Consider the following 24,323-nt stretch of genomic DNA (forward strand, 5'->3'; position numbering starts at 1 on the left):
TTCCCCCCCCACAAGGGCATATTGCTGGCTTATCTTCAACTTGGTATCCACCAGGACCCCTAGGTCCTTTTCTGAGAAGCTGCCTTCTATCTGGGCAGCCCACAGCACATACTGGTGCATGAGGTTGCGCCTCCCCAGGTGCAGGACTGTGCACTTCTTGTTGAACTTCATGAAGCTCCTGACAGCCCATTTCTCCAGCATTCTTTGTAAAGAAGATGGTACTTACTAATTTGTTTTGCTGATTTTTGTACCATTTTTAGGTGTTGCAGAAGGAGATTTTGTGACAGATACATTCTAATAAGTCTTCAGCAACAACCTTCCCTGAATGTAGGAAATAATGTGCACCTCTAACAAATTCCTGTAAATCTGCTTGATTCAGAGTTTTCTACTATTAATTGTTTACTATTTAAACATTTCTTCATGCCAGATGGAATGCAATAAGTCTGGAAACTCAAACTAACAGTGATTGATTTTCAGGAAACTGACATAAAGGTTTTGGAGCTATTTTCTTAGGATGTCATCCAGATAATTTTAAAATATTTGTGGGGTTTTTTTGATTTTTATTCTTTCAAGTAAAGAGCATTACAGATCTGTATGGTGGAAGATATCCAGCACAGAGGAAAAAGTTTGGAAAGATTATAAGAAAGTTTGGCACTGTGTAGTTCAGAATTATAATCTGCTCTTGGTTGTCAGTATGTATTTCCTTTCCAAGACTGGAAAAAAGCATTAAAAGGATCATAGAATGGTTTGGGTTGGAAGGGACCTTAAATATCATCTAGTTCCAACCCCCCTGCCATGAGCAGGGATCCAGCCTGGTCCTGAATGGAGCTTCCACAAGTTCTCTGGGCAACCTGTTCCAGTGCCTTACTACCCACAGTTAAGAATTTCTTCTTAATGTCTAATCTAAATCTCCCCTCTTTCAGTTTAAAACTGTTACCTCTTGTCCTATTGCTACACTCCCTGATAAAGAGTCCCTCCCCAACTCTCCTGTAGGCCCTAGATGTACTAGACCATCTAGGTACTGGAAGGTCTCCCCAGAGCCTTCTCTTCTCCAGGCTGAACAAACTCAGCTCTCTCTGTCTTCACAGGAGAGGTGCTCCAGCCCTCTGATCGTCCTTGTGGCCCTCCGCTGGACCTATTTCAACAGGTCCATGTCCTTCCTGTTCTGAGGACTTCAGAGCTGGATGCAGTACTCCAGGTGGGGTCTCACTAGACCAGAGTAGAGGGGTAGAATCGCCTCCCTTGACCTGATGACCAAACTTCTTTTGATGCAGCCCAGGATACAGTTGGCTTTCTGGGCTGCCAGCACTCATTGCCAGCTCATGTTGAGCTTCTCATCCACCAACACCCCCAAGTCCTTCTCCTCAGGGTTGCTCTCAGTCTATTCTCTGCCCAACCTGTATTTGTGCTTGGGAGGAGGACGTTGTGCTTGGCCTGGTTTTATTTCATGAGGCTCACACAGGCCCACTTCTCAAGTCTGTCTGGGTCCCTCTAGATGGCATCTGTTCCCTCCAGCATGTTGACAGCTCCACACAGCTTGGTGTCAGCAAGCTTGCTGAGGGTGCACTCAATTCCACTGTCCGTGTTGCCAACAGAGATGTTAAACACTGCTGGTCCCAGTACTGACCCCTGAGGCACACCCACTAGTCACTGGTTTTCACTTGAGCCATTGACCACAACCTTTTGAGTGTGGCCATCCACCCAGTTCCTTATCCATCGAGTAGTCCATCCATCAAAAACTTTCCAGTTTAGAGACCAGGATATCATGCAGGACAGTGTCAAACACGGCGCATAAGTCCAGGTAAACGATGTCTGTTTCATCTCCTTCCAAGATGTTGACTTCCAAGTTGAGTCCCTCTGATACTTATGCTAGAAAAGCATAGGCAAAATATAGAAAGACAGCTTAAATGAAAAGTCAGATGCTAAAGCACACGAGATAGCTTGCAAAGAGAGGGCCTGTATATGTATTTTACTCCTTTGTTTTGTTGTCCTTTGATCTTTTGGTGCAGCAGTTAGATACTCAAACTTCATAACTGGGTGCAGCAATCAGATGTTCTGGTGCAACTCCTGCCAGAGATGACTTAGTACTTTACATTGTCTTTTACAGATAAAGGTGGGCTTTATTTTTCTTATTTGCCTTGAAACAATTGTCATTTAGGTAAAGAGTGTTCTATTTCCAAATCTATTGGTTGCACCATATAATACTACGACTATATACCCGTAATGGCAAAAACTTCTGCTAATCTAAATGTAAAAAATCTACTGGTATATACTACTGTGACAGTATAGAAATATAGCTATAATAAAATACAGCCACAATAAAAATAAATGTTGCTGTCCATAAGTCTGAAAGCACTGTAATGACTTTGAGATAAAGAACACTAACGGTGATGACTGTTTAACTCTTGGTAGGAAATCTAGGATTTCTAACTTATTTTGGGACATTTTATATGCTGGATCCTTTAAACTTTTGATGGAAGATACGCATGCATCTAAACTCCTGAGAAGTAATTAGTTATACTTTAGGATTATTTTTTAACATTTTGTTCTATTCCCCAAATCCAGAAATGTCATTCTAAACATTTTACCATGGTGAGGTATAGCTTCCTCTGGAGAGCAGAGGCACTGCTTGTGTGATTGCTATTTACCCATGTGAGACCATTTCTGTGCAGGGCTCTTATCTTTACGGTATCACTGATGTAGCTAATGTAAGACTCTTGACAGTACTACTCACCTGTTATTTAAAATTATATGTCTGTATCTCACAAAATGAGTGAGATACACTCAACAAATCTATGATTCTATGAAAGGGTTTTGTGTTGAACACCTTTTTTGCATAGATCAAGTGCCTACACTGAAAAAATATTAATCTCCCTCTTTACAGTGGTTAATAGTTTATCATCACCCTAATGTAAAAGGTGATACAGTGAGTTAGAAAGAATGGGGATTTTGGCAAAAGCTGCTTTCTCATGGTATTTTGTAGTAACATAAGAGTATGCGTCCGAGGAGCCTGTAGTTAATGAAATAGACTTATCATCACCTGCTTTCCCATAACCATAGGAAGCTTAGTCAGTTTAATTTTATTGAATCAATTTTGAGTGGTGATTGGTTTCCAGGTAAGTAGCAGTGGGTCGTAAATCCAACGCTCAGCTGTAGAAATGGAGCAGTGTAGGACCTGGGGTCCCTTAGGACTTTACCTGGGGGTTTCTGGTAAATCTCATATGAGCAACCTATTTCCACACAGCTCATCAACTACATCATCTCTCTGTCTGGGAAATGGAAATTAGAATCAGCCTTAGTAAATACAATTATTTTTCAGAGATTTTTTAAATAATGAAGCAGATGCTATAATGAGTGTGATTACATTGTTTTCTGTGTGCACATGCATTGAAATCTTGAATGAAATGAGAACTGGGTCCCACGTCCTCCGTTTTTTGTGATTTTTCAGTAGATGAATTTGGAGGACAGTTTTCAGGCTGGAAATATACTTAAAATGCAAAACTTAAGAAAGGGCTGATAGGACTGAAAACATACATACTCTTGAATAAAGCGGTTCCCTCTGATGATGGTAAATAGGTGCTAGTGCCACCAGAAGCAAGATGTTTTACACTAGTTAAGAAGGTCAGATATTGACCTTGTACTCAGCAATATTGCAGAGGAACTTTACATCTAACTATCCTTTTTTTTTCTGACCCGTATGAGCATTACAGTTGTTCAGATGTCCTCATCTTGAGGTAAGCCACCTATCAAACTGAAAATGGAAAAGCAAGGCTAAATCCGTGTGCAGTTAAAGTGGGACAAAATCAAAGTTTCTACAACTCAGGAGAGAATGTGCAAGGGGAAAATGAATCCAACTTTGAAAACTTGGTCTGATTTTTTTGAGGGGAGGGAGGGAGGAAAGTTTCCCCTGCACTGCATTCTTATTTAAAACAAACATCTACTATACTTATAATATGTTTTATGCCCAAATGTCACTGTACTCCAGGTACTGACCTGAGGCTACTAAATAGCTTTTTGGTGTTCATTTGAATGTCTAAGTGGCAGACATGTGGGACTATCCTGGCCTAGCTGTTCAAGCATATTAATCATTACTTTAGGTGTCAAAGAACAAGTAAAAGTTGTATTCTCCATGTGCTGCCTCATTAAGAAAATGATGTATATGTATTTTCAAAAAGCAGTAACAGAAAACAGAAGGTTCTTTCTGATTTAATTAATGCATGTGCCCTTTTGGAGATTCATAGATGCAAAATCAAGCTTAGTCACAGATCACAATGAGCCACACTACGTGTATTGACCTACTGAAGGGCATGAATTACTAACTTTGACAGCTTTAGATAATTCTGCGGCTTCCTGTCTTGAATGCCAATGACTTGAAATTGCAGGAAGGGAGAGTCCCAGGATTCCTGAGGGGCATTTGATCAAATGAACTTAAGGTATATTGTCTTTTAAATGGTATCTCTTCTAGAGTCTGTGAGACAACTGCTTTCAGTTTTGAGGCACCAGCATAACAAAGATGTTGAAGAACCTGAATACAGCAAGGGCCACCAAGATGGTCAAGAGCTGGGGCAGAGATTCTGGGAGGAGGATATGAGGGAGATGGATTTGTTCAGCTTCGAAAAGGGGTGGCTTTTGGGAACCAAATGGTAGCCCTCCAATGCTGCGGCAGAGGTTACTGAGAAGACAAAGCCATACTCTTTGCCAAAATGCACAGCAGGCGATAGATGGCAAACTAAGAAGGTTTCTAACTGGATGTAAGGAAAGTCACTATGGGGGATAATGAAGTAGTAGAAAAGGTTTCCCAGGGAGGTTTTAGTACATCCATCTCAGGAAGATTAAAAAACCCAACTAAACAAAGCCCAGAGCATTCTGATCTGAATTCAGTATTGACCCCAATTTGAGCAGCAAGCTGGACTTCTGGCATCCCTTCCATTCTGACTGATTGCATGTTCTCTGTGATGACAGAAAAAAGATTTACACAGACAGAAATATTTCACCTTCTCATACTTGTGGGCAAAAATTTGAGTGGTCAAAGAAAGTGTTTTGTAAGTTTTATAAGGCTTTGATAGGCAAGTCTGTGTACTAGATTCCTCTGCATCTAATAAACTTTAAGTTTGACATTAAAGCTGTATGTGATTTATAAAGGAGCTGTCAGAAAGTTTAGGATTTGTCAGAAATTGTCTTGGATGCCTGCTGTAACTGGCATAGCCTTTTTACTGTTAGTATTCTGTGTTTGCTTCCACTACAATTGTAATAGAATCCAATTTTCAGCCTTTCTTGTAAATGTCCTTTCAGAATTTTGAGGGCAAGAACTAAACTGAGGAGCTGAATCAGTTCATATCACAGTTAAACACCTAATCAGTTTAAGATTACTTTGACACTTACATTTAGACCACCGAGTTAAATTTGAGGGATGTGTATCTGATGAGAGCATTGATGGCTATATCTTAAAACTGTTATGACATACTGATAGAGTGTTTCCAAATGCCACAGAAATAATTTCACTGAAGTCAATAGAGAGACAAAGATTTATCGTAGCTGTGGATCTGTAGACATAAATAAAATTTGTTCTCATTTGACTGCTGTCAAAATTTCATGTCCTGGTTAATTAGAAGGTAATAAATCTTGAATGTCCCAATCATTAGAAAACTGTAGAAAATGTTACAAAACCCATGAATAGTTGCTGTACTTACCTAAATGGATACCCCTCAGTCTGGACTACACATGGTTCTAGTCATCTGTAAAAGCCAGTAAGAACATGTCTTGTTAGGTTTCTCCTGCTGCAGGCAGCCACAAATCTTGTCTTATTAGGAAAGAATTTTCAGAATGCATTTTTTGGAAAATATGTTGTTTTCTTGCTTTTCCTTCTTTTAATCTCTCAGGGTTTGGGGTTTTGTGTTTTGCTTTGGTTTTTTGGCTTTTTTTTTTTTTAAGTGCTGTATAACATCATGGAACCAGATTTGTAACCAAAGCCAGATAAGTTTGCTTTTTTTTTTTAATTCCACTGTCTCATCTCAGAACCAAATGGAGATATCCGAGTGTTGAGTCAAGGTGATAAGCAGTAAAATCTTTCTTATGTTACACGCAGAAGATGGAATCTTTCCAGAACCTCTTAGGAAGGTATTTTCTCAGTGGTTTGGGGTTTTTTAATATGCACATGACTTAAGCTCAATTCTATAGAATTAAAATAACTAGCTCCCATCCTAAACACTGGCCACTCTGAGTTTCAAATTGTAGGTTTTATCTGAAGATTTTCGTATAAATATCTTATTGTGCTATTCATTAGTTGGTTTCTTTCCCTGCAATAGAAACCTGAAAGAAGAGAATTTATTCTGCCATTAATAACTGGAATACAGTAGAACCTGATTTTTTTATATATCTGGAGAGTAAAAGTAGTTTGAATGTTCTCTTGTTCCTTATTTCATTGCAGTATTTTGTGTATGAAGCCACCATTCAGCAGTGCTCTGATGGGAAACCTAGAGAGCTCAAAATGTGATTGTGTGAAATTACTGGAGCTCTTCCAAACATGGAAACTTTAATTAGCTTAAGTTTCAAAAAAACCAGCATAACATTTTAAGTGGAAGATTTTTAATCATTCCTGCTGCTGCTGCATATTGTCCATCCAGTTAGCCTCAAAAATACCTGATGTATGAAATATTTCCTTCCATTTCTTACAAACCTAGCAAAAACAAGTGTAACATTTCATTTTAAATATCTTATTAGTATTAATTTGTTTAGGATTTCTTATAGTTAAATTAATCATTGTTGTAGTCATATTTGGTAAATTTTTGCATGGCATATGTCTTTCACATGGTATTTACTGTGGTTTAGAACTAGCTCAGTTATTAAAAAAATTTGCTACTAGAAGAAAAAATGAAACAGTGAAACACTTTTTACTTTATCCTTACTTGTTTTCCTACTTCGTTTGCAACATCTGTGAATGAGCAAAACTGGTAGCATTTGAACTATGCATTATTTTTCATAGATCAATGAGAAGTCATGTAAACAGCTTCTGTTGACGACTTCTTGGGAACTAAACAAAGCATTCACAAAAAGCTTGCAACTATTGCTCTACAGTAGCTAGATGTAGAAGAAAACAAGTCTTGGTGAGTTAGCATGGAGAACAGTTCAGGTATACTGAACTGTTATATACCTCCAGGTGCTTCTCAAGAAGAAATAACCATTTCAGGAAACCAAAGAATGTTAACTGTCATGTATTTGCTGTGGGCACACCTGGAAAATAAACTCATACAAACAAGAAACTGTTGTATATTCCTTTTTATCTGGAAATGGATCCAGAAAAGGGAGAACACATGAGAAAACAAAAATTCTATGGGGCTTGGAAGCAAAGCTACATCTGGACACAAATTTTAGGTTTTGTAGAGGCTGTTCTGGGGCCTTCTGTAATAAACCTTTCTTGTTTTCATAGATGGCTTTTGTTGGGTTACATATGTATTAGACTCATGTTGTGGCAAAGACTGTATTTTCAGGGTTTTATCCTTTTTTTTTTCAGATCATTTTGTTAGGTTTTAAGCTGGTTAAAGTCTGCTTTGCAAACAGTATTGAGAAAGACGAAGTGTGTAAAGGTGAGTCTGCATAGGGCCCATCCTGTGTGTCAAATACAAGGCGACAGAAAATCGTGTGCATTTCTCATTTTCCTATCTCTCTTTTTCTTACTTACTTTGTTTCTTCACAAACACAGATGCGATGTCCTGATCCTATTGGAGCATCCTAGTACAGAACTACCATTTATAATTCATAGTGACGAATCAAACACACCAGGAGAGACAGATGATGTTTCTGTTCTTGTAAAATATTCTCTCTCAAAAAGATGAATGCCCACTTGAGATCTTACATACTCCTTGCTCATCAGCGGCATAGAGCAGCAGGAAGAAAGATCATAACTAATCAGGGACTCCTGAAAGTTAGTCCCTGCCCTGTCTAGGCATTTGATTTCGACAGAAGGCCAAGGCATGTGAAGGTTTTTAGTTTTCTAAGGCCCTAGTTATCTTCCTTTAAAATCAATGGATCTCCAATAAAGGCTTCAACAGGATCAGTTGTAGGTTATGACAAGGACTTTTGAAAATCTTAACTGTTAATTTCAGCAATTCATAGCTGAAGAGTGTCATAGCTGCAAGAAAATAGTGTAGTTAAGACGATGACTGCTCTTTTAATGATAGTGTTGTTTTAGCTGCGGTGATCTAAGGACAGACAGGAGACAAAATATATATAGAAATCACGTCTCTAATTAGAACAGGTAATTTAGTAGAAAAAATGCACAAACTTTTAAACATTTGAGCTTGAGGTAAAATTATCTTGAGATAATTTTAATAATAGAAGATTTAGAAGAGTGGGTGTTAACTGTTAGAGGATTACATAATATATATAGGGGGCAAAAGACAGTTCTCAGACACATGAAGTCTAACAAAGAAGAAGAAAATTCCTGACTGAAATAACTTAGAATGGCACTTGGGGTGTGTTTTCATCACCTGTTTAAGCCTAGTGATGACTGTGCTACTTCTGGGGCAGGTATTCCTTATTTATGTGACTGCAGGTTTAGGTAGTCTTTGTTTTGTCACGAAGATAGTGAAATTAAGTTAATAAATTAGATAGATATCCGTCGAAAAGGTTAAATGAAAGGAAAATTTCTGGAACATGGAGTGTCATGAGGGAGAGAACTGAAAGCTGTTATCCCTCGTGGAGCGACAGAAATTTATAATTAGCCTCTATGAAATGAGGAACTCAGCAGAGGTTTGGAAAAGACTGTAGAAGATCATAAAATAAATGTGTCTTGACTGAATTGATGTGTTTTGTTTCAGCAGAAGTGTGAATTTTGTTTAACAGGCTCATCTTTTTTGTATGTCTTCCTTGCAAATCAGGTTGAGAGGTAAAAATAGAGTGCTGCTTTTGAGAGAATATTGCATAGGATTAGGATGTTATTTTCTAAGTCTTGCTTTAGACTGCCAGTGAAGAGTCTGTTGCTAAAGGCACTTTAGTGGCAGTTCCTACCAATATTACTTCATAGGTTTTATTTCTTTTTCATGTATTTAGAGCTTAATAACATCAGAATATTCTTGCAAGAATGTAAATTTATTGATCTTTTAGTGATCTTTTAAAGAGATTCATCATCATTAAATCTCCTGAAATATTTCATAGTTTCATAATATTTCAATATTCAGTATTTCCTGAAATATTTCATATTTTAACTAGTGCAAGCAGTTTCTTAATTCTGTTCTGGTCAACTATGCTGCTATAAGGGTCATTTACTATTGTCATGAGAATAAATGTATTGATCGTAGTCAATTCCAGATTCGAGTGAATAGGGTGTTTTCATTATACCAAAGAAGCATACTAGATAACCCATGTCTCAGTTTCTTTACTGGTTGGTGACTACATTCAGCAGTCTAGCCCGTAACAATTTATTGTTGTTTAGACAATTATTCTGTCACCTGATGACCCCTTTCCACCCGGAAAGGGGAATCGGGGAGGACAAAGGAACACAAGGGCTGACATATAAAGAGATTTCATAGGATAAGACTAAATAACTAACAATAATACGAAAGAACCAGTATTGATCCCGACACTAATGTAAGATAAACAAGAATTATACTCAGCCAGTTCTATCGGGGGAAGCTGTGCACTCCCAGCAGGGACAGCAAATGGCGGACACTGCGACCACTACGGCTTCAGGAGGAAGCGAAGGCCTCAGGGGTCCGGCTCCAGGGCAAGGAGTCCTCTGGACCGCCACCATCAAGGGAGAGAGAGAGCTATGCAGCAAACTTCTGCAGTTTAAGTTGAATGTGACGTTCATGGTATGAAATAACCCTGTTGGCCAGCCTGGGTCAAATGCCCAGGCCTCGCTCCTCCTCGACCCTGCACCTGGTCAGGCTTGAAAACACTGAGGCCCTGGATCCCACACAGCGTAGCTGGCTATAAAGTAAACATTTTCATGAATTCAGACACCGGAGTCTTCTAAAAGTGCAGTTTCCCCCAGCATGAGAAGAAAAGTTAGTCCTGTGTTGCTTAACCCAGGAAAATAACATGCTTGATCACGTGTGATCAGCCCTGAAGTAGTCAGGCAGTCGGACTAGATGATTGTGTAGGTCCCTTCCAACTGAACCAGTCTATTCTATTCTATTCTATTCTATTCTATTCTATTCTATTCTATTCTATTCTATTCTATTCTATTCTATTCAGCATTCAGCTGTCACTCTCTTAGTTTAATAGCCACAAAGTTATAAAAATTCATAAGGCAATCAAGGCGAGTAATTTAGTGAATGTATTGTATTTCCTGGAGAACTTCAGGACCTTGCTATCTGTCCAGGAAATATGTGAGAGGCCCTTTAGCCCTGCAACTGCCTGGAATAAGGTTTATAGTATTTAAGGGTCTGTCATGGTTCTCAAACCAGGACAGGATCTAATGAACTTAAGCAGACAGATGGAAAACGTTCCCCTGCCCACATGGGCTAGTCTTGAAAGGTTTCTTTTGCTGGTAAGGCAAAACTTAGCCACCAGGTTATGTTGTGTCTTGGATCCTACCTCCTAAGTGGAAATTTTGCTCCTATCTCACCTACTCAGGACATTGTACATTCTAACTTGCAGCCTAGAACCTGTCACTTCTCTCACTCCACCCTTTAGATGTTGCATTTCCTTCCACCATGCATCTGTGACATCAGGCTTTTGTCATTGCCTTTGCTTGACTCTGAGTAGAAGGGGATCCAATTGTCTCAGTTTCAGATCTAACATTTGAGGACAGAAGTGTGATATTTTTCGTGGAGGTAGTCACTTCTCACTTCAACAAATGTTTGAAACTGCTGTGCTTAAGCTCACAGCAATTAAAGACAATTCCAAGATGAAAAAATATAGAAATATGACATTTTGTGCTGGCAAATTCTAAGGAATAGGACTTTGCCAAGACTACAGCAAAATAATATCAGAATAATCTAAACTGTCTGTTCTAATCAGTATTCAGATTGGCTTGATCTTGTATTTGCTGGAGAAAGGCTCCTATTTGCATAGCAGTTTCACTGCTTAGGCTGTATTCATTGGCCAACTGTGGAATTGAGTTAGCCCATAATGGTAGTTTACTAACTTTCCACAACAAATACTAACACCGTTTTAAGAAGAGTGTGTAACTCTGAGTCCACCTGCCTCTAAAACCACATCTTGGTATATATTTTTACTAATAAATAGCCTTGGGAGAAAATTAATTTCCCTGACTTAAGATTTAAATTGAACTTAATCCCATTGCTACTTGACAACCACATTAAAGCAGTTATCTAGCCTTCTACTAGTTAGTTTTGCAACTTTTCCTTTTGTGAGTAACCTAACAGGAGCATCCTCCCCACACCTTCAGGGAGGTGGTGAAAGAGACGGAGCTGGGCTCTTCACGGCTCTGCTTGGTGGAGGATAAGAGGCAGTGGGCACAAACTGGAACTAAAACGGCTCAGACTGGATGTAAGAAGAAACTTTTTCCCTGTGAGGACAGTGCAGCAGGTGGAGCCAGGACACAGAGAGGATCTGCCATCTCATTGAAGGCTTTCAAGCTCCAACCAGATAAAGCCCTGAGCAACCTGATCTAAGCTAAGAAGTGGCCTTGCTGTGGACAGGAAGTTGGACTAGAGACCTCCATAGCTCCTTCCAAACTGAATTTCCTATGACCTTGTGAATGCTATGAAATCCCATCTTTCCTGAGATGCCTTAGGCTTCATTCAGTAGCAAAATTTAAAATCTTGGAATGTCTGCATCTGACTCTATCTAAACCTGTAGCTTCCTTTTTCCCTACTCCTAGGTGAGAAAACCTTACTTCTTAATTGGGAAGAGGGACAGAAGACGGTGGCAAAGAAGATTGAAGAATTGCTAAGCTTATCATCACTTCTCTTCCATTTTGTTGTGATTAGGAGAATTTTAGCTGCAACATTTTCTCTTAAAACTTTGGGGTAGTTGATGCACTTGTGGCTACATTGCCTTAAGCCAGTCTTTCTCCTCCTTTTTTCCTACAAAGATCTGGCAAATAGGTTTACTCAGTCCTGTGAATTCAGGACTGGCTGAAAAGGTATCTTCTGTTCTACAGCAGTTTGTTTTCGGGCCTTTTGTGTCCTTTTCTTCCTGTCCTAGAATGGGGATGAAGGCCCAACTTGATCTTTTAACTTTTCTGAAGCCAAAATGGGAGTTTGAGGATTTCTGTGAGCTGTTCCCCCACTAACTAGGTAGAAGGAAATAACGTAAATGTGGACCGATGCTGATGAACAGAGAATCAGAGGCTTTTTTGTCCTTTCCTCTTTTTCCTAGGAAAATTTGTGGTCTTTGCTCTTGGCCTCTGAGCATTACCAAGTCTGATGTTATTTGCAATATCCACCAGGTTTTACAGTTAATGTATGGCATTATAATTTATACTAAAGCTAGGAGAATGCTAAGTGAAAGACTGAAAAAGAACAAGTAGCCTGACTCTTTTGTCCAAACTGAAGTATTACAATCACATAATCATATTGGAAACAGGATTCTGCACTTGAACTCCATTTAGGAGTGAAATGAAAGGGAGGGACAGAGGATGACCTACTATTTGGTAGTGACACCGAAGCCCTGCATCATGGTTACTTGAAGATAAGTTCTGATGGATATTCACATCTGCAAGAAAATGGCCAGGTCTTCCTTCTTTGAGGAGTTGTCTCCTAAAAAGGGGGAATCACATTTGAATATTTTTCTTCTGTAGATTAGCTATTAGAGAAACATCTTTATGTAAACTTCTTTTATCCAGCAGATTTTATTTTTTTCTCAGGGCAAAGATTATTTTTTGCTGTAGTAGCAAGTTATTTCTCAGGACCTCAACAAAGGGCATTAGAAGGTAGCCACATATTTTTAGCTCTGTATCTCTTGGGATCTGATGGTTTTGTGAACTATTTCAGTTCTCACAGAGCACATCTTTCTAGGGGTTAGTCACGTACTGGCCCGTCCTGTTCTCTGTAATTTGACCAACAAGGCACAAAGTGATGATGATGACTCAATGATCTTAAAGGTTTTTTCCAACCTAAATGATTGTATGATTCTAAAATGTAAAGGCAACTTGAAGTCACTGCCTGGAGTTACAGCTGTTGGGATAAGCTTATGCTTATCAACATAGTGATGAATGGAGAATGTGAAGCTGGTAACAGGATACTTATGCCTGTGAGAGACCCCCCACATATGGATTATTCAGATCCATGTCTTCTACTCTGGTCTACCTGTCCAGAAATCAGGGTCCATCACCAGCATTGAAAATCTGTGCAACTTTAGTAGAGTTAGAACTAGCAGAATCCTGTGTCAGCCAGCAGGCACCATATGAATTTGATGAATAAAAACCAGGGGCACAGTAGGCCATTCTTAGATTATCCCTCTTACTTCACTGGAGGAACATAATAATATTACCTGCTGAAGGGTAGATATATATATCCATAAGGAACAGACAGTACAATTTTTTTTTGCAGTTCTTCGTAGCAGCACAACTCAAATTTAGGGTTTCTTTAGTGTGTTGCGGTATATCCAGTTCTGTTCTACCTTGGGCGCGTACAAGCCCAAGCACCTGGTGATAGCTATGTTAAACTTGACAGTCTAAGAAAGAAAAAGCTGTCTTTCAGATTGTGATATCTATTGGCGTGTTTTGCTGTCCTAAATAAATCAGCATTTGCAGGGATTGTATCTTATATGCACTGGCACTCATGTGGTCCTCACAGACCTTGAGGCATTTCATAATAGGTACACTATGCTCTAATTATGCTTGCTTCTTTCTCCAATACTTTGCGTACTAGTGCAACCAAGAAGAGTGTGGTAGTGTTGCCTTGGGCTTTTTCCATGAGACAATAATGCTTGTGACCTGATTTTTCATTTTGGTGATGGGGAAATTTCAAAAGAAAAATTAATTTCAACTATCATTTGGGCACTTAATCTCTTTTTTTTCTTTCAGTTTACCATTCGCTCTATTTTAAATTTTGAGTATTTCTGCTGGCCCCACTCATGCTTTTTACTTATCTCTGTTTTCCCCACTAGAAAGAACTTGCAGAGCTTTAAAAGGAAAATTATGGGAAAGCTTACAGTTGTCTGTAAATGTTCAGTGGCTTCAGAATGAAATAAAGCAATTTTTGTGTTTCATCTCAGAAAAAGTCCAAAGAGCATAATTATTCAACCTGGAGGAGTTTGAAAGGAGAATTTTTAAACAGGACCAAAAAAAGTGCAAAAAGGAAGTGCATTGCTAAAATTATAATCTTTCTTTAACTAGACTTCATCTCTGTCTCTTCCTATACACAAGTCATAATGACACTTTTAAGAAATTACTGTTCTCATATGGAGGACAAGTTCTACATTTGGATAAAGACAGAGGGCCAAATTCTCATTTTAGGACTACGTGTTACAAATTTTGCTGTGACTTTCTTTGAAGAGTGGAAAAAATAGTACTAATAAATACTCATCCTAGCTGTAGTTTTCACTAAAAATAAACAGAGAAAATAAGAGAGATTACTTATTTAAGCTGTAGAAACAAGTACTGATAATCTGGTTTAACGTTTATTTTGCTCTTCTATGCTAATGAACATGAGCAATTCCTATTAAACTGGGAAATAATAATGGCAGTTTAACCACTCAAAATGTAGCTAAGAGGACACAAAACATGTTTCACACTGGAACTACTATTGTGTCTCCTGCTCTGTTCCTTATGCTTTGCAGCTAACAGAGGACTTCTATCCCTGGATATCCCTGGGTCCTGGTCACACTGACAGCCCATGCAGGAAGAGCTCTTCCAGAAGTGATGTAGGCAGAGAGAAGGTCTCAAAGCCACCTCTGTGTCTGTACTCCTCTTCTGTTCCACTGGAGTCCTCCTGTTTCATGTTTCATCAACAATTGAAATTAAAAATATTTGTGGCAATGGCAAATGAAACAGGAAACCTGGGCAGGTATATTAGGTGGGTAGGTAGCAAAACACAGTTTTTATCTGTAAACGGAGTTTGTCTGATCTGAGCGTCTTGGGGATAGTAAATCCCAACCCTACTATCAGTTACTTTTTACTCTAGAGAGAATTGTGCTTTAAAAACAAAAGCCTTTCTGTCAAATGAATATGCTAGGGTTATTAAGCCATGTTTGCATTACACAGTGCAAAAGGTGCAGACTAGAACACATCAATATTGAAAGAATTACTCCCTCATTACTTTTCCGCCTGACTAAAGAGGAGTTGAAGGAAAGTGGTTGTTACTTCAGTAACCTACTTTTAGAACAACCAAGGAATAGTTTTTAATTTGCTGGGAAAACTATAACAAAGGAGCAAGCCTTAAAAATGTTTCTTCAGCTTTAAGTGTGGTATGTCTGTAAAGGCCTCTTCATTGTTCTGGTGGTTTACTGGGTCATACTTGACCTTTCCAAGGTCTTGCAGATATGTTAGCTGGAGCTGCAAGTACAATCAGAAACACTACTAAATGTAGTACTTAATGTACGAATTATCTGCTAATGGGACTCATGTGAAGTCCCAGACCACAGGAATGTGAACTGAGACTTTTTATATGGGTCACCATAACCTCACTGCAAGCATCTCAGACACCACTAGCAACTATGTTAATAATTACTTTGACATCTCACAATAGTGACAAATAAAGCTTTCAAAATACTGATATCTGATATTCTTAACAGCTGCATCAATTAGTATGATAGGGTTGGGATATCTCTCCTGGTGATTACGATGGCTGCTGACTGAGCAGGGTCCTGATGTTCCTCCCGAGGTGCTGGCTGAGGAGATGCACCTTTTCCTGCTGCTCCATGCCCAAATTGCTTTGCGGGCTCTTGCATGGGGGCAGGCTTTGACTGCAGCCCCACAGCATGAGCAGCAGGCAGGCATGCTGCGGTCACAGGGGGACTGTACCCTTCATGGCACGGCATGTAAAATGGAGCAGAACCATTGAGATCTGCATCTGAGTAGGAAAAAAGGAGTGGTGTAGCCTGGCGACCTTTGTTTTGCTGGATTAATTGTTTATGTGGGTGAGGTGTTCTTACAGCCAAGGACCATTCAGCATGGGCCTGTTCTGTTGGTGCACGTTGATTATTCAAGTTTTGTTGAGGAAACTCAGCAGGAGGAATAGGTCCATTTGGTGGGCCTTGGGCCTGCATCAGGTTCCCTTGCCCAGCTGAGGCTGGAGCACTGGCAGCTCCACACGCCCAGGCACTCGATCATCACATGGGGCTGTTTCATAGAGAAGACTGTGTGACTCCAGCAAAGTGGTATTTTATGAAGCTGCATCTTCTGGGATGCTTCAGTGGTTTGGACAGGAGGAGCGTGAATCTCCATTTGCTCCATAGACAAAGCTTCATGTATGAAAATGCCAGGGTTTGCTCCCTCTTTCTTCTTTGGTTCATCTATGTACTTCTTTTGACTAATGTTTAAATGTTATCTTCAGATGTTTCAAAAGATTTTCACATAGGTTGCCCTAAGATTTTCAGAGGGTTTGGCATAACTAATAACTTTCTAATGACACATTTTGCCCACATTGGGGCCTACTATATGTAGGAAGAATTATTTCCAAGAAATCCTGTCTGCTAAACCTTCTCCTATTTCTTTTGCAATAATTTCTTTTCTGTCTGGGACAAAGGAATCTGAATTATCTCATGCATCGGCCCAAGCGGCAGACTAAACCATGAGAAGTGGCTGTTCTTTGTAGGAAATAAATCCATAATTGATCATGATTATAGTGTCCAACTGTGGAAGCCACCCAAGAAGAAAGATACATGGCTTCCATCTCTGGAGATAAAAGCCTACTGGCCACAAATTTTGTCCCAAGATACACTCTGTGACAAAAGAGTTCACTGGTGTGTCTTAATACTGCAACAGCTGTTTTAGTTACTGCCTGGACCCTTTTGCTCCTTCACTTGTGCAGCTGTATTTAAATTACAGAAGAACAGATACTTCATATCCTCTCATATAAGGGTAGTGCCAAAAAACCACTCTGCGTCCAAAAAAATGATGAAAGGACATGGTTCACCTGTGTTTTTAGTGGACAAAAAAAAAAAAAAAGAGGTTATTTTTTTAAAAAGGAGAAGTCTCTGGAACAGTGTGAGATCTCCACCTATTCCCGTTTGCCCTGTGGTATGGGGGATGAAGCTGATGGTGCTGACAGGTCACCTATGGAATACAAGGAGACTAAATGTTTGAACAGTTAATTGAAGAAATATTATGAGCTTTTAAAAATTGTTTGTTGATATTGCTGTTAAGGAAAAAGAAAATCACGAATCTGGATGCCCTTTCAGTTAATAATAACCATCTGTCTGATTTGGTCTACTTCTTTTCTGGCAGGACTTTTACTTTTGTGGTTCTTTTTCTTTTCTTTCTGATTATGAAGCAATTCCCAGTGGCATGTTAGAAATCACCACTATAAATGCTGACAATTGTTCTGGGGTTAGCTTCAAAGGCTTGTAAAACCCACCATGTTAAATCTGAGTCTGAAGCTGGCCTAGTCACTGGCTCCGAATGTGTGCAAGTTGCCCTCCGTTGTGAGCACCCTGTAAATTCTTTTAACATAGGAACGTTTGTCAAATGCAAATTGAAAAGTTCAGTCTTTGGGACACCACTCCTAAGAGGGAGAGGAGTTTGCCGAGGACCCAGTTGAATACTGTGGGGTCGTTGGAGATCCACAATCACAACTGGTGAAGGTGGAGGAGGGCAGAGGTTCTTTGTACCAGTAAACAGTTACCTTGAAGATAAGCAGTGGCAGATATGGCAAATGGTTGTCACAGCTGTACACGAACTGATTGGAAGGCAAAGCAAAAATGCATAATGCTGTTTGGCGGGTAGGTTAGCGTCCCTGCCTAAAAGACCTGGCTTCTTTTGCATGTTATTCTGCTTGCCTTGTTTTCATGGGAGAGAGTAGAATTTGACCCATCACCTCTTGCATGCATTTTTTAGTCACAAAGAAAACCTAAACAGTGTGTATAGGAACAAGAACTGGGTTTAAATTTGCATCCTAGCCAACCAACAGCTTTTTTTGCCTACAGCTGAAGTGGTACTCTGAATGTGAATACTGTTCAAATGCACTGTTGAAAGTGAAAGGAGGAGACTTTTTAATCTAGTGCTACAGGGTTTTTTAAGGCCTATTAGAAAATTTGAAACTCAAACCTACTAAGGAAAAAATGCACACTGAGGTAAAGAAAATAACCTATTCACATCGGTGAATAACGATAATTCATTTAGAAATACTGTTGTTTTTTTCTGTTCTGAAACTAGAAATCTTTATCCTCAGCTGTGATGTTGAGGACAAGCTGAGGTAAGATGCCTTTCATAACCATTATGGATTTGTTACCTATTTGTCCTTTGGATCTATCTTGGACACAATGCCCAACCATGCTGCTCAGAGTATGATTTTTAAGCACAGGTTGGCTATGTTAGGACCTCTGGGTTTTTTTGCTGCCTTTTCAGTATCTGTATGCCAGAGAAAAAAAATTAATAAGCATTTTATTAGTGTGCTTGGATGTTCTAGTTGATGGCTGAAGCTTTTTGGTGCTACTGAGACTACCTTTCTCTCTTTAGTGTCAAATACCAATGACCAAAGTAGAATAAAAGGTAATGGTCTCTTTGTTTCTCAGGTAGTCTTCAAGGATACACATCTTTTCATTTTGCAGCATCTCTAGGTGACTGAGTACTTCAGCTGTTTCCATTAATATAATGAGAAAGTCTGTTTCTTCCTTCAGTGGGAGCAAAGCTCAGTCATTAAGTGCAGTTTTTTGAGACCAGTGTCTAATGCTGTTTTGTTTTGTCTTTTTACCTTTTTCTCCTTCTGTCTGTTATAGAAATTAATTAGGTATTAATATTGTATTATTCTCCCGTCTTTTGCTGCATTCATTTTCTATTTACAAAATTCGATGTGTGGTTTTGGCACACTGGAACCATCAGTGGAAAGACTTAGTTAATAATATTCAGAGAATATTACAAACAAAACCAGGGAAATATTTCGCTATGAGACAGACTGAAGTAGGCTGACTACTTAATTCTGCCTGTGCCAACGTTTTCAGAAGTACGTATATTGCAACATCAGTGTTTTTCTCATCTTTTTTCATCAAGGGGTTTTGAATCTTTATTTAACTGTATGTAGAGAAGCATGAATGGATAATTCTTTTTTTAAAAGCAGGAGATTGTGTAAAATGTTAGTATTGGACATGATGTGTGACCATAGCAAAGTCAAACGTGACTGACTCTCTAGTGCTTGACACGGTGTAGTAGGGTTTCTGTTATTTATGCATGTCAAACTTTAGTTTCCGACTCTAACAAACTCATGTCATTTTAGTTCTGCTTTGAATTAGCAAAAAACGGAACTTTCCATTCTACTCTCATTTGGTAATAACACTGGCAATTAAGGAATAAGACACCAGCCACAAACAAAGAAGCAGTTCCTGCCTTAATGAGTTTGTGGTCTGAATTCTACAGGCCTGATGGTCACCAGCTGTTTTACAGTATTGTACTTGTATTTTCTTCTTAGACTGAACTTCCATGTGAAATGTAGTTCCACTGGCTTGAGGAGGTTTTCTCCTAGTTTTTATGGAGACCAGAATTAGAATCTGTATGTGATTTATTTATAATTTATATAAATTTGTGAAGACTTATTTACTCTATGGCTGTCTTAAAAACCAGATGCTTTCATTTCTTCTGCCCACAGAAGTCTCCACTGCTGGTGGTCACTTGGGAATTCCTCTACTTGAAGAAAACTAGCACAGGTAGTTCTTGAGCACAAATTATATCAATAACGATTTTTTTTTAATATTTTCTGCATAATGTCTCTCCTACAAAAATGGTATTTCTGATGGGTACCATGTTTCCCCACATATCTGCAAAAAGGAACAGCTGCTGCTTTCACATTCATGTTTTGTGTGAAGCTGTCTGCAGCAATAAAGAAAGGCTCCTGGCAGGACTGAATCTGAGGACGCCAAGCAGGAAGACTTTGTTGATCATGGCGTACCTTTTTTGGCATAGATTTTCACATGTCTTTTCCATCGAATTTCTGGCTTCTTCAAAATGAGACAGCTTGTCTCAGTAGAAATACACTCACTTTGCATATGCACTGTAGCTTTTAATAAACATTTTTCTTTATTGCTGCCACATCCATGCCAAGTACTAAACTAGCCCCGATCTTTTCAGCTCAGCTCAGACTTGTCAGCATCTATACATGGCTTTAAACATGGTTGACTTTTATTTTAACTCACTCCTTACTTTGTGATACTGGACATTTTATCTCTGATTCTACAGATTCTGCATTTATTATGACCACTGCCTGCAAGTGTTCACAGTGCCTACTACTATGGTGAATAACTACCACGGCGTCTCCTTTAATACACTGACACATAACCAAATAGGAAATTACAGTGCATAGTCAGTTCATTACTAGAAAAAAATCTCATTTTATAGAAGGAAAAAGCAATGTCTTTAGAGCTGGATACAAGCACAGGCCCTGTGTCATGTTTTCTATCCCTATATTCACAGCAGGAGTGTGCTGTAAGATTCATGTTGAGTTGAGCAGATAACTTTTAGCAGGGAGATAATGGTATGTGGGAGTATTGTGACATATAAGAGCATAAGGAGTTAATCTTAGCATTTTATTTTTAAAGGAAATGTGTTCCTTTAGGTTTTGGGTTACGCTGAGTCCATTCTCTAGGGGTTTTTTTTGTGTTCTTACTTGCACTTCTGCCCTGTGCTTTCTAGAGAATTCGTATTGAACAGGAACCTGGGAGGACTGCTCTTCAACACCAGCATCTCAGCCCTTCGAGCCCCCTGCCAATCCTGTGCCATCAGGGCCCCGCAACTGGTGTAAAAAAATACAATGATTGCTAATTTCTTATGAGTCAGCTTCTACAGTCCTTGCTCCGGTCCTGATTCTTGTCTTTTTATTTCACTTGGGTGGCTGTTTGGCTGGCTGGTGTAAGCAAGAATAGAAGTAGTTCTGGTGTGTTTATTAAAGCAAAATGGCTCGTGGTTTCCCCCAAATCCATAGTGTTTTTTGCATGTAAGTTAGTACCCATGAAGAATTAGGCCCTCCTAAATTTGTAACGATCTTTATTTTCATCAGTATGAATGAAAAGAGTTGCCCATAAAGGCAAACTCAATTTTAAAATATTTATTTGAACCTAGTAAAGAATTAATTTCATGTTTGGAAAAGTATCTGTGAAATATAAAGAGGTTATTGATATAATCTTTTAAATATATACACCTAATATAAAGGAGAAATAAGAATATCACAAGTGTCACATCACTTTGTCTAGCAATGGTTAACTGTACTGTCCTAGAGATGGTAGTGCAGGGGTAACTGGATATAGTGGCACCAAACACCCTAAACAGTTTGAAAATAAGTTATACTTGGGTGCATACCAAAGAAACAGAGTGTTAAGTGTTTTCAGTTTCACAGATATGCCTGCAATAATAATAAGAACGATATGCCTGCCTCTAAACTACTTTGAGATAAATATCTTTTCCAGATCACAAGAATTTAGTAACTGTATTAAAGGTCCTTTATGTCTAAGGAACCTCCTATAAAAAATAGCCACTGTCTGTTCCTCTGATAGTGAGTTCAGTTCACTACTGAATAGATGAAAATATCATTTGCTGTGTGCGTTTTTATTAAAACTTTGTAGTGTTAACAAGGTTCAAGCAATTTTCTCTTTTAACCATCACACTTCTCATCTGGAGGCAGTTCAAGTCTTAAATTCCAGATGAAACTTGTCGAATCCAGGATAGTCAAAGCCAAAGACAATATCAATAGGAATCCCTGAAATGTGAAAGTGCCAAGTTTAGCCTTTGCACTAAGGGTCATTCTAATGCTGATGCCAAAAGATGATCTAGAGAAAAAGAAATGGTGCTGTAGCTGTGGTCATATATGGACACAGGCAGGACAACTGAAACTTAATTTTTTCAACTGTACTAGTTGGCTTAGTGAGAAGGAAAAATCTCTACTTGTACATCTTGTCCCTACAGAACTGCATGCTATACAGTATTTAAGACATATGAGATACGTATATGCTAGTTATTTTCATTATTAAATATATAGAAAACTGTAAATTAAAATACATTTGTTGCAGCTGATAAACACACTTATCTAAGCTCAGGATTTTCCCTCAGCTGTACATGTAAAAAATAAAGCAGATGAATCCTTTAGACACTAGCTTCCTTCCTAGCTTTTGTACTGGGAACTTTACTGAGCAGGAATGGAATTAACAAAATATATTTTGTTTATGGTGGTTTTTGTGGTGTTTAACTTCATGAAGTTCAAAAAGGAGAATTACAAGTCCTGCACTAGTGGAGGAGCCCCATGTTCCAGTATATGCTGGGGGTGACCCAGCTAGAAAGCAGCTTGGCAGAAAAGGAATTGGGAGTACTGGTGGATGCTGAGTCAACCATGAGCCAGCAATATATCATAGAATCAAAGAATCATAGTATAACTGGTTAGAAGGGACCACAAGGATCATCTGGTGTCCTCTTGGCAACAAATAGCAAACAGCATCCTGGGCTACATTAGGAGAAGTGTTGCCAGCAGGCCAAGGGTAGTGAATGCTCCCCTCTACTCAGCACTAGTGAGCTCACACCTGGATCCAGCTCTGGGCTCCCCAGTACAAGACAGATGTGGACATAGTGGAGAGAGTCCATCAAAGGGTCACAGAGGTGATGAAGGGACTGGAGCACCTCTCCTATGAGGAGAGGCTGAGAGAGCTGGGACCGTTCTGCCTGGAGGAGAGAAGGCTCAAGAGGGTCTTGTCAACATGTACAAATATCTGAAGGGAGGGTGCAAAGAGGACAGAGCCAGGCTCCTTGTAGTGGTGCACAGTGACAGGGCAATAGGCAGAGGCACAAACTGAAGTACTGGAGGTTCCCTCTGAACATCAGGAAACACTTTTTCACTGTGAGGATGGCTTAGCACTGGCACACATTGCCCAGGGAGGTTGTGGAGTCTCCATCCCTGGAGATATTTAAAAGCCATCTGGACATGGTCCTCGATAACCGGCTGTAGGTGTCCCTGGCTGAGCAGGGGATTGGACCAGATGATGTCCAGAGGACCTCAACCAGTCCATGATTCTGTGAATACCTCCTTTCTAGGGTCTTCAGTGAAACAGAGCTCCAGTTGCTCACATTGTGTTTCATAGACTGATTTTTACATTACAGAGATGTCTGCAAATGGCATTTAGAAATTTTACATGGTATCATAATACATTATGAAATATAGAAGTTTTCAAATGAAAAGCATAGATATGAAATTTAAAATTAAGAGTAGCAGAAATGGGAATAATGCAGCCCAATAGCAAATATACTGAATTGGCAGGTGAGGCTGATTTCAAAAGCTTCCATGGACTGAGTGGCTGTAAACATGAAACTATTGAATTACAAGATCTGTTGATTTTTAAAACTTGGCATTGCTAAATGGCCCCTGTGGTTGTTTAAGATAGTTTAACTTCTGTTGGTTGTATGTAGGAAACATGCTGATCAGGATTATTCTCCATCTGCTTTTGTTCACAGTTGCTACTGTTGTGGCGCAAGTTTCTCTTGCAAGCTGCATCTTTTCCATCAGTGCAGAAATATCTTAATTTTCATATTTGGTCAAAAGCCAGTCTGGTTCTTTGCAAACATCACAATGTGCCAATCAATATAACAAGTTAAAAGGAGGCTGCTACATGTGATTTTGCCTCATGAAAAATAACTGCAGTACACGCTTGCCATTTCTTAGCTCCTGCAGCCAGTCTCATCTTCCTCTGCTGTCCCTCATGCTGTACTGTACAGGTTACACACAGAATCACACAGAATCTTCTAGGTTGGAAGGGACCGTAAAGATCATCTTGTCCAACCGTCAACCTAACTGACAAAAATAGACACCTGCACAACAAACAAGAAGCATCACCATCACTAAACCATACCTCCCAGCACTACATCAACCTGTCTTTTGAACACCTCCAGGGATGGTGCCTCAACCACCTCCCTGGGCAGCCCATTCCAATGGCTGATAACCCTTTCAGTGAAAAAATTTTTCCTAATATCCAGCCTGAACCTCCCCTGGCGTAACTTGAGGCCATTTCCTCTCGTCCTTTCCCCTGTGACTTGAGGGAAGAGACCGATCCCTACACCTCCCTGCCCATCCTACTGCTTCATATGCCTTTGTTTTTCTAACAGTTTTCCTTCAGTCTGGCTGTTCCTTGCAATCTTATGACATCATTCACCCATATACGTTAGAAGTAAACAGGTGTCCAAAATGCCTCAAATATATGCCTGGTGAGTACAGATGTGTGCCATTTCCAAGAGCAACGCAGCACATTCCTTTACCCAAAGTGACTAGCTCTCTGCTCCCCACAGGAGA

General features: G+C 39.4%; 1 protein-coding gene across 2 annotated transcripts in view; it reads left to right on the top strand.

Annotated features, from left to right (window-relative positions):
* LOC106897692 (acrosin-like) overlaps positions 1–23,870 on the top strand; it is a 31,385-nt gene extending 7,515 nt beyond the window's left edge. Inside the window, exons 5-6 of one of the 2 annotated variants that reach the window (XM_014958478.1) lie at positions 19,653–19,710; positions 20,693–23,870. In XM_014958478.1, coding sequence (XP_014813964.1) covers positions 19,653–19,710; positions 20,693–20,706 — 72 coding nt within the window. In that variant the 3' untranslated portion in view covers positions 20,707–23,870. Of the gene's footprint in view, positions 1–15; positions 219–1,088; positions 7,260–19,652; positions 19,711–20,692 lie in introns of those variants that run through there. The other variant, XM_014958475.1, reaches the window with a different exon arrangement.
* Positions 23,871–24,323: the final 453 nt, after the last annotated feature.

This window comes from Calidris pugnax, unplaced genomic scaffold (assembly GCF_001431845.1).
Source record: "Calidris pugnax isolate Ruff unplaced genomic scaffold, ASM143184v1 scaffold360, whole genome shotgun sequence".
NCBI lineage: Eukaryota > Metazoa > Chordata > Aves > Charadriiformes > Scolopacidae > Calidris > Calidris pugnax.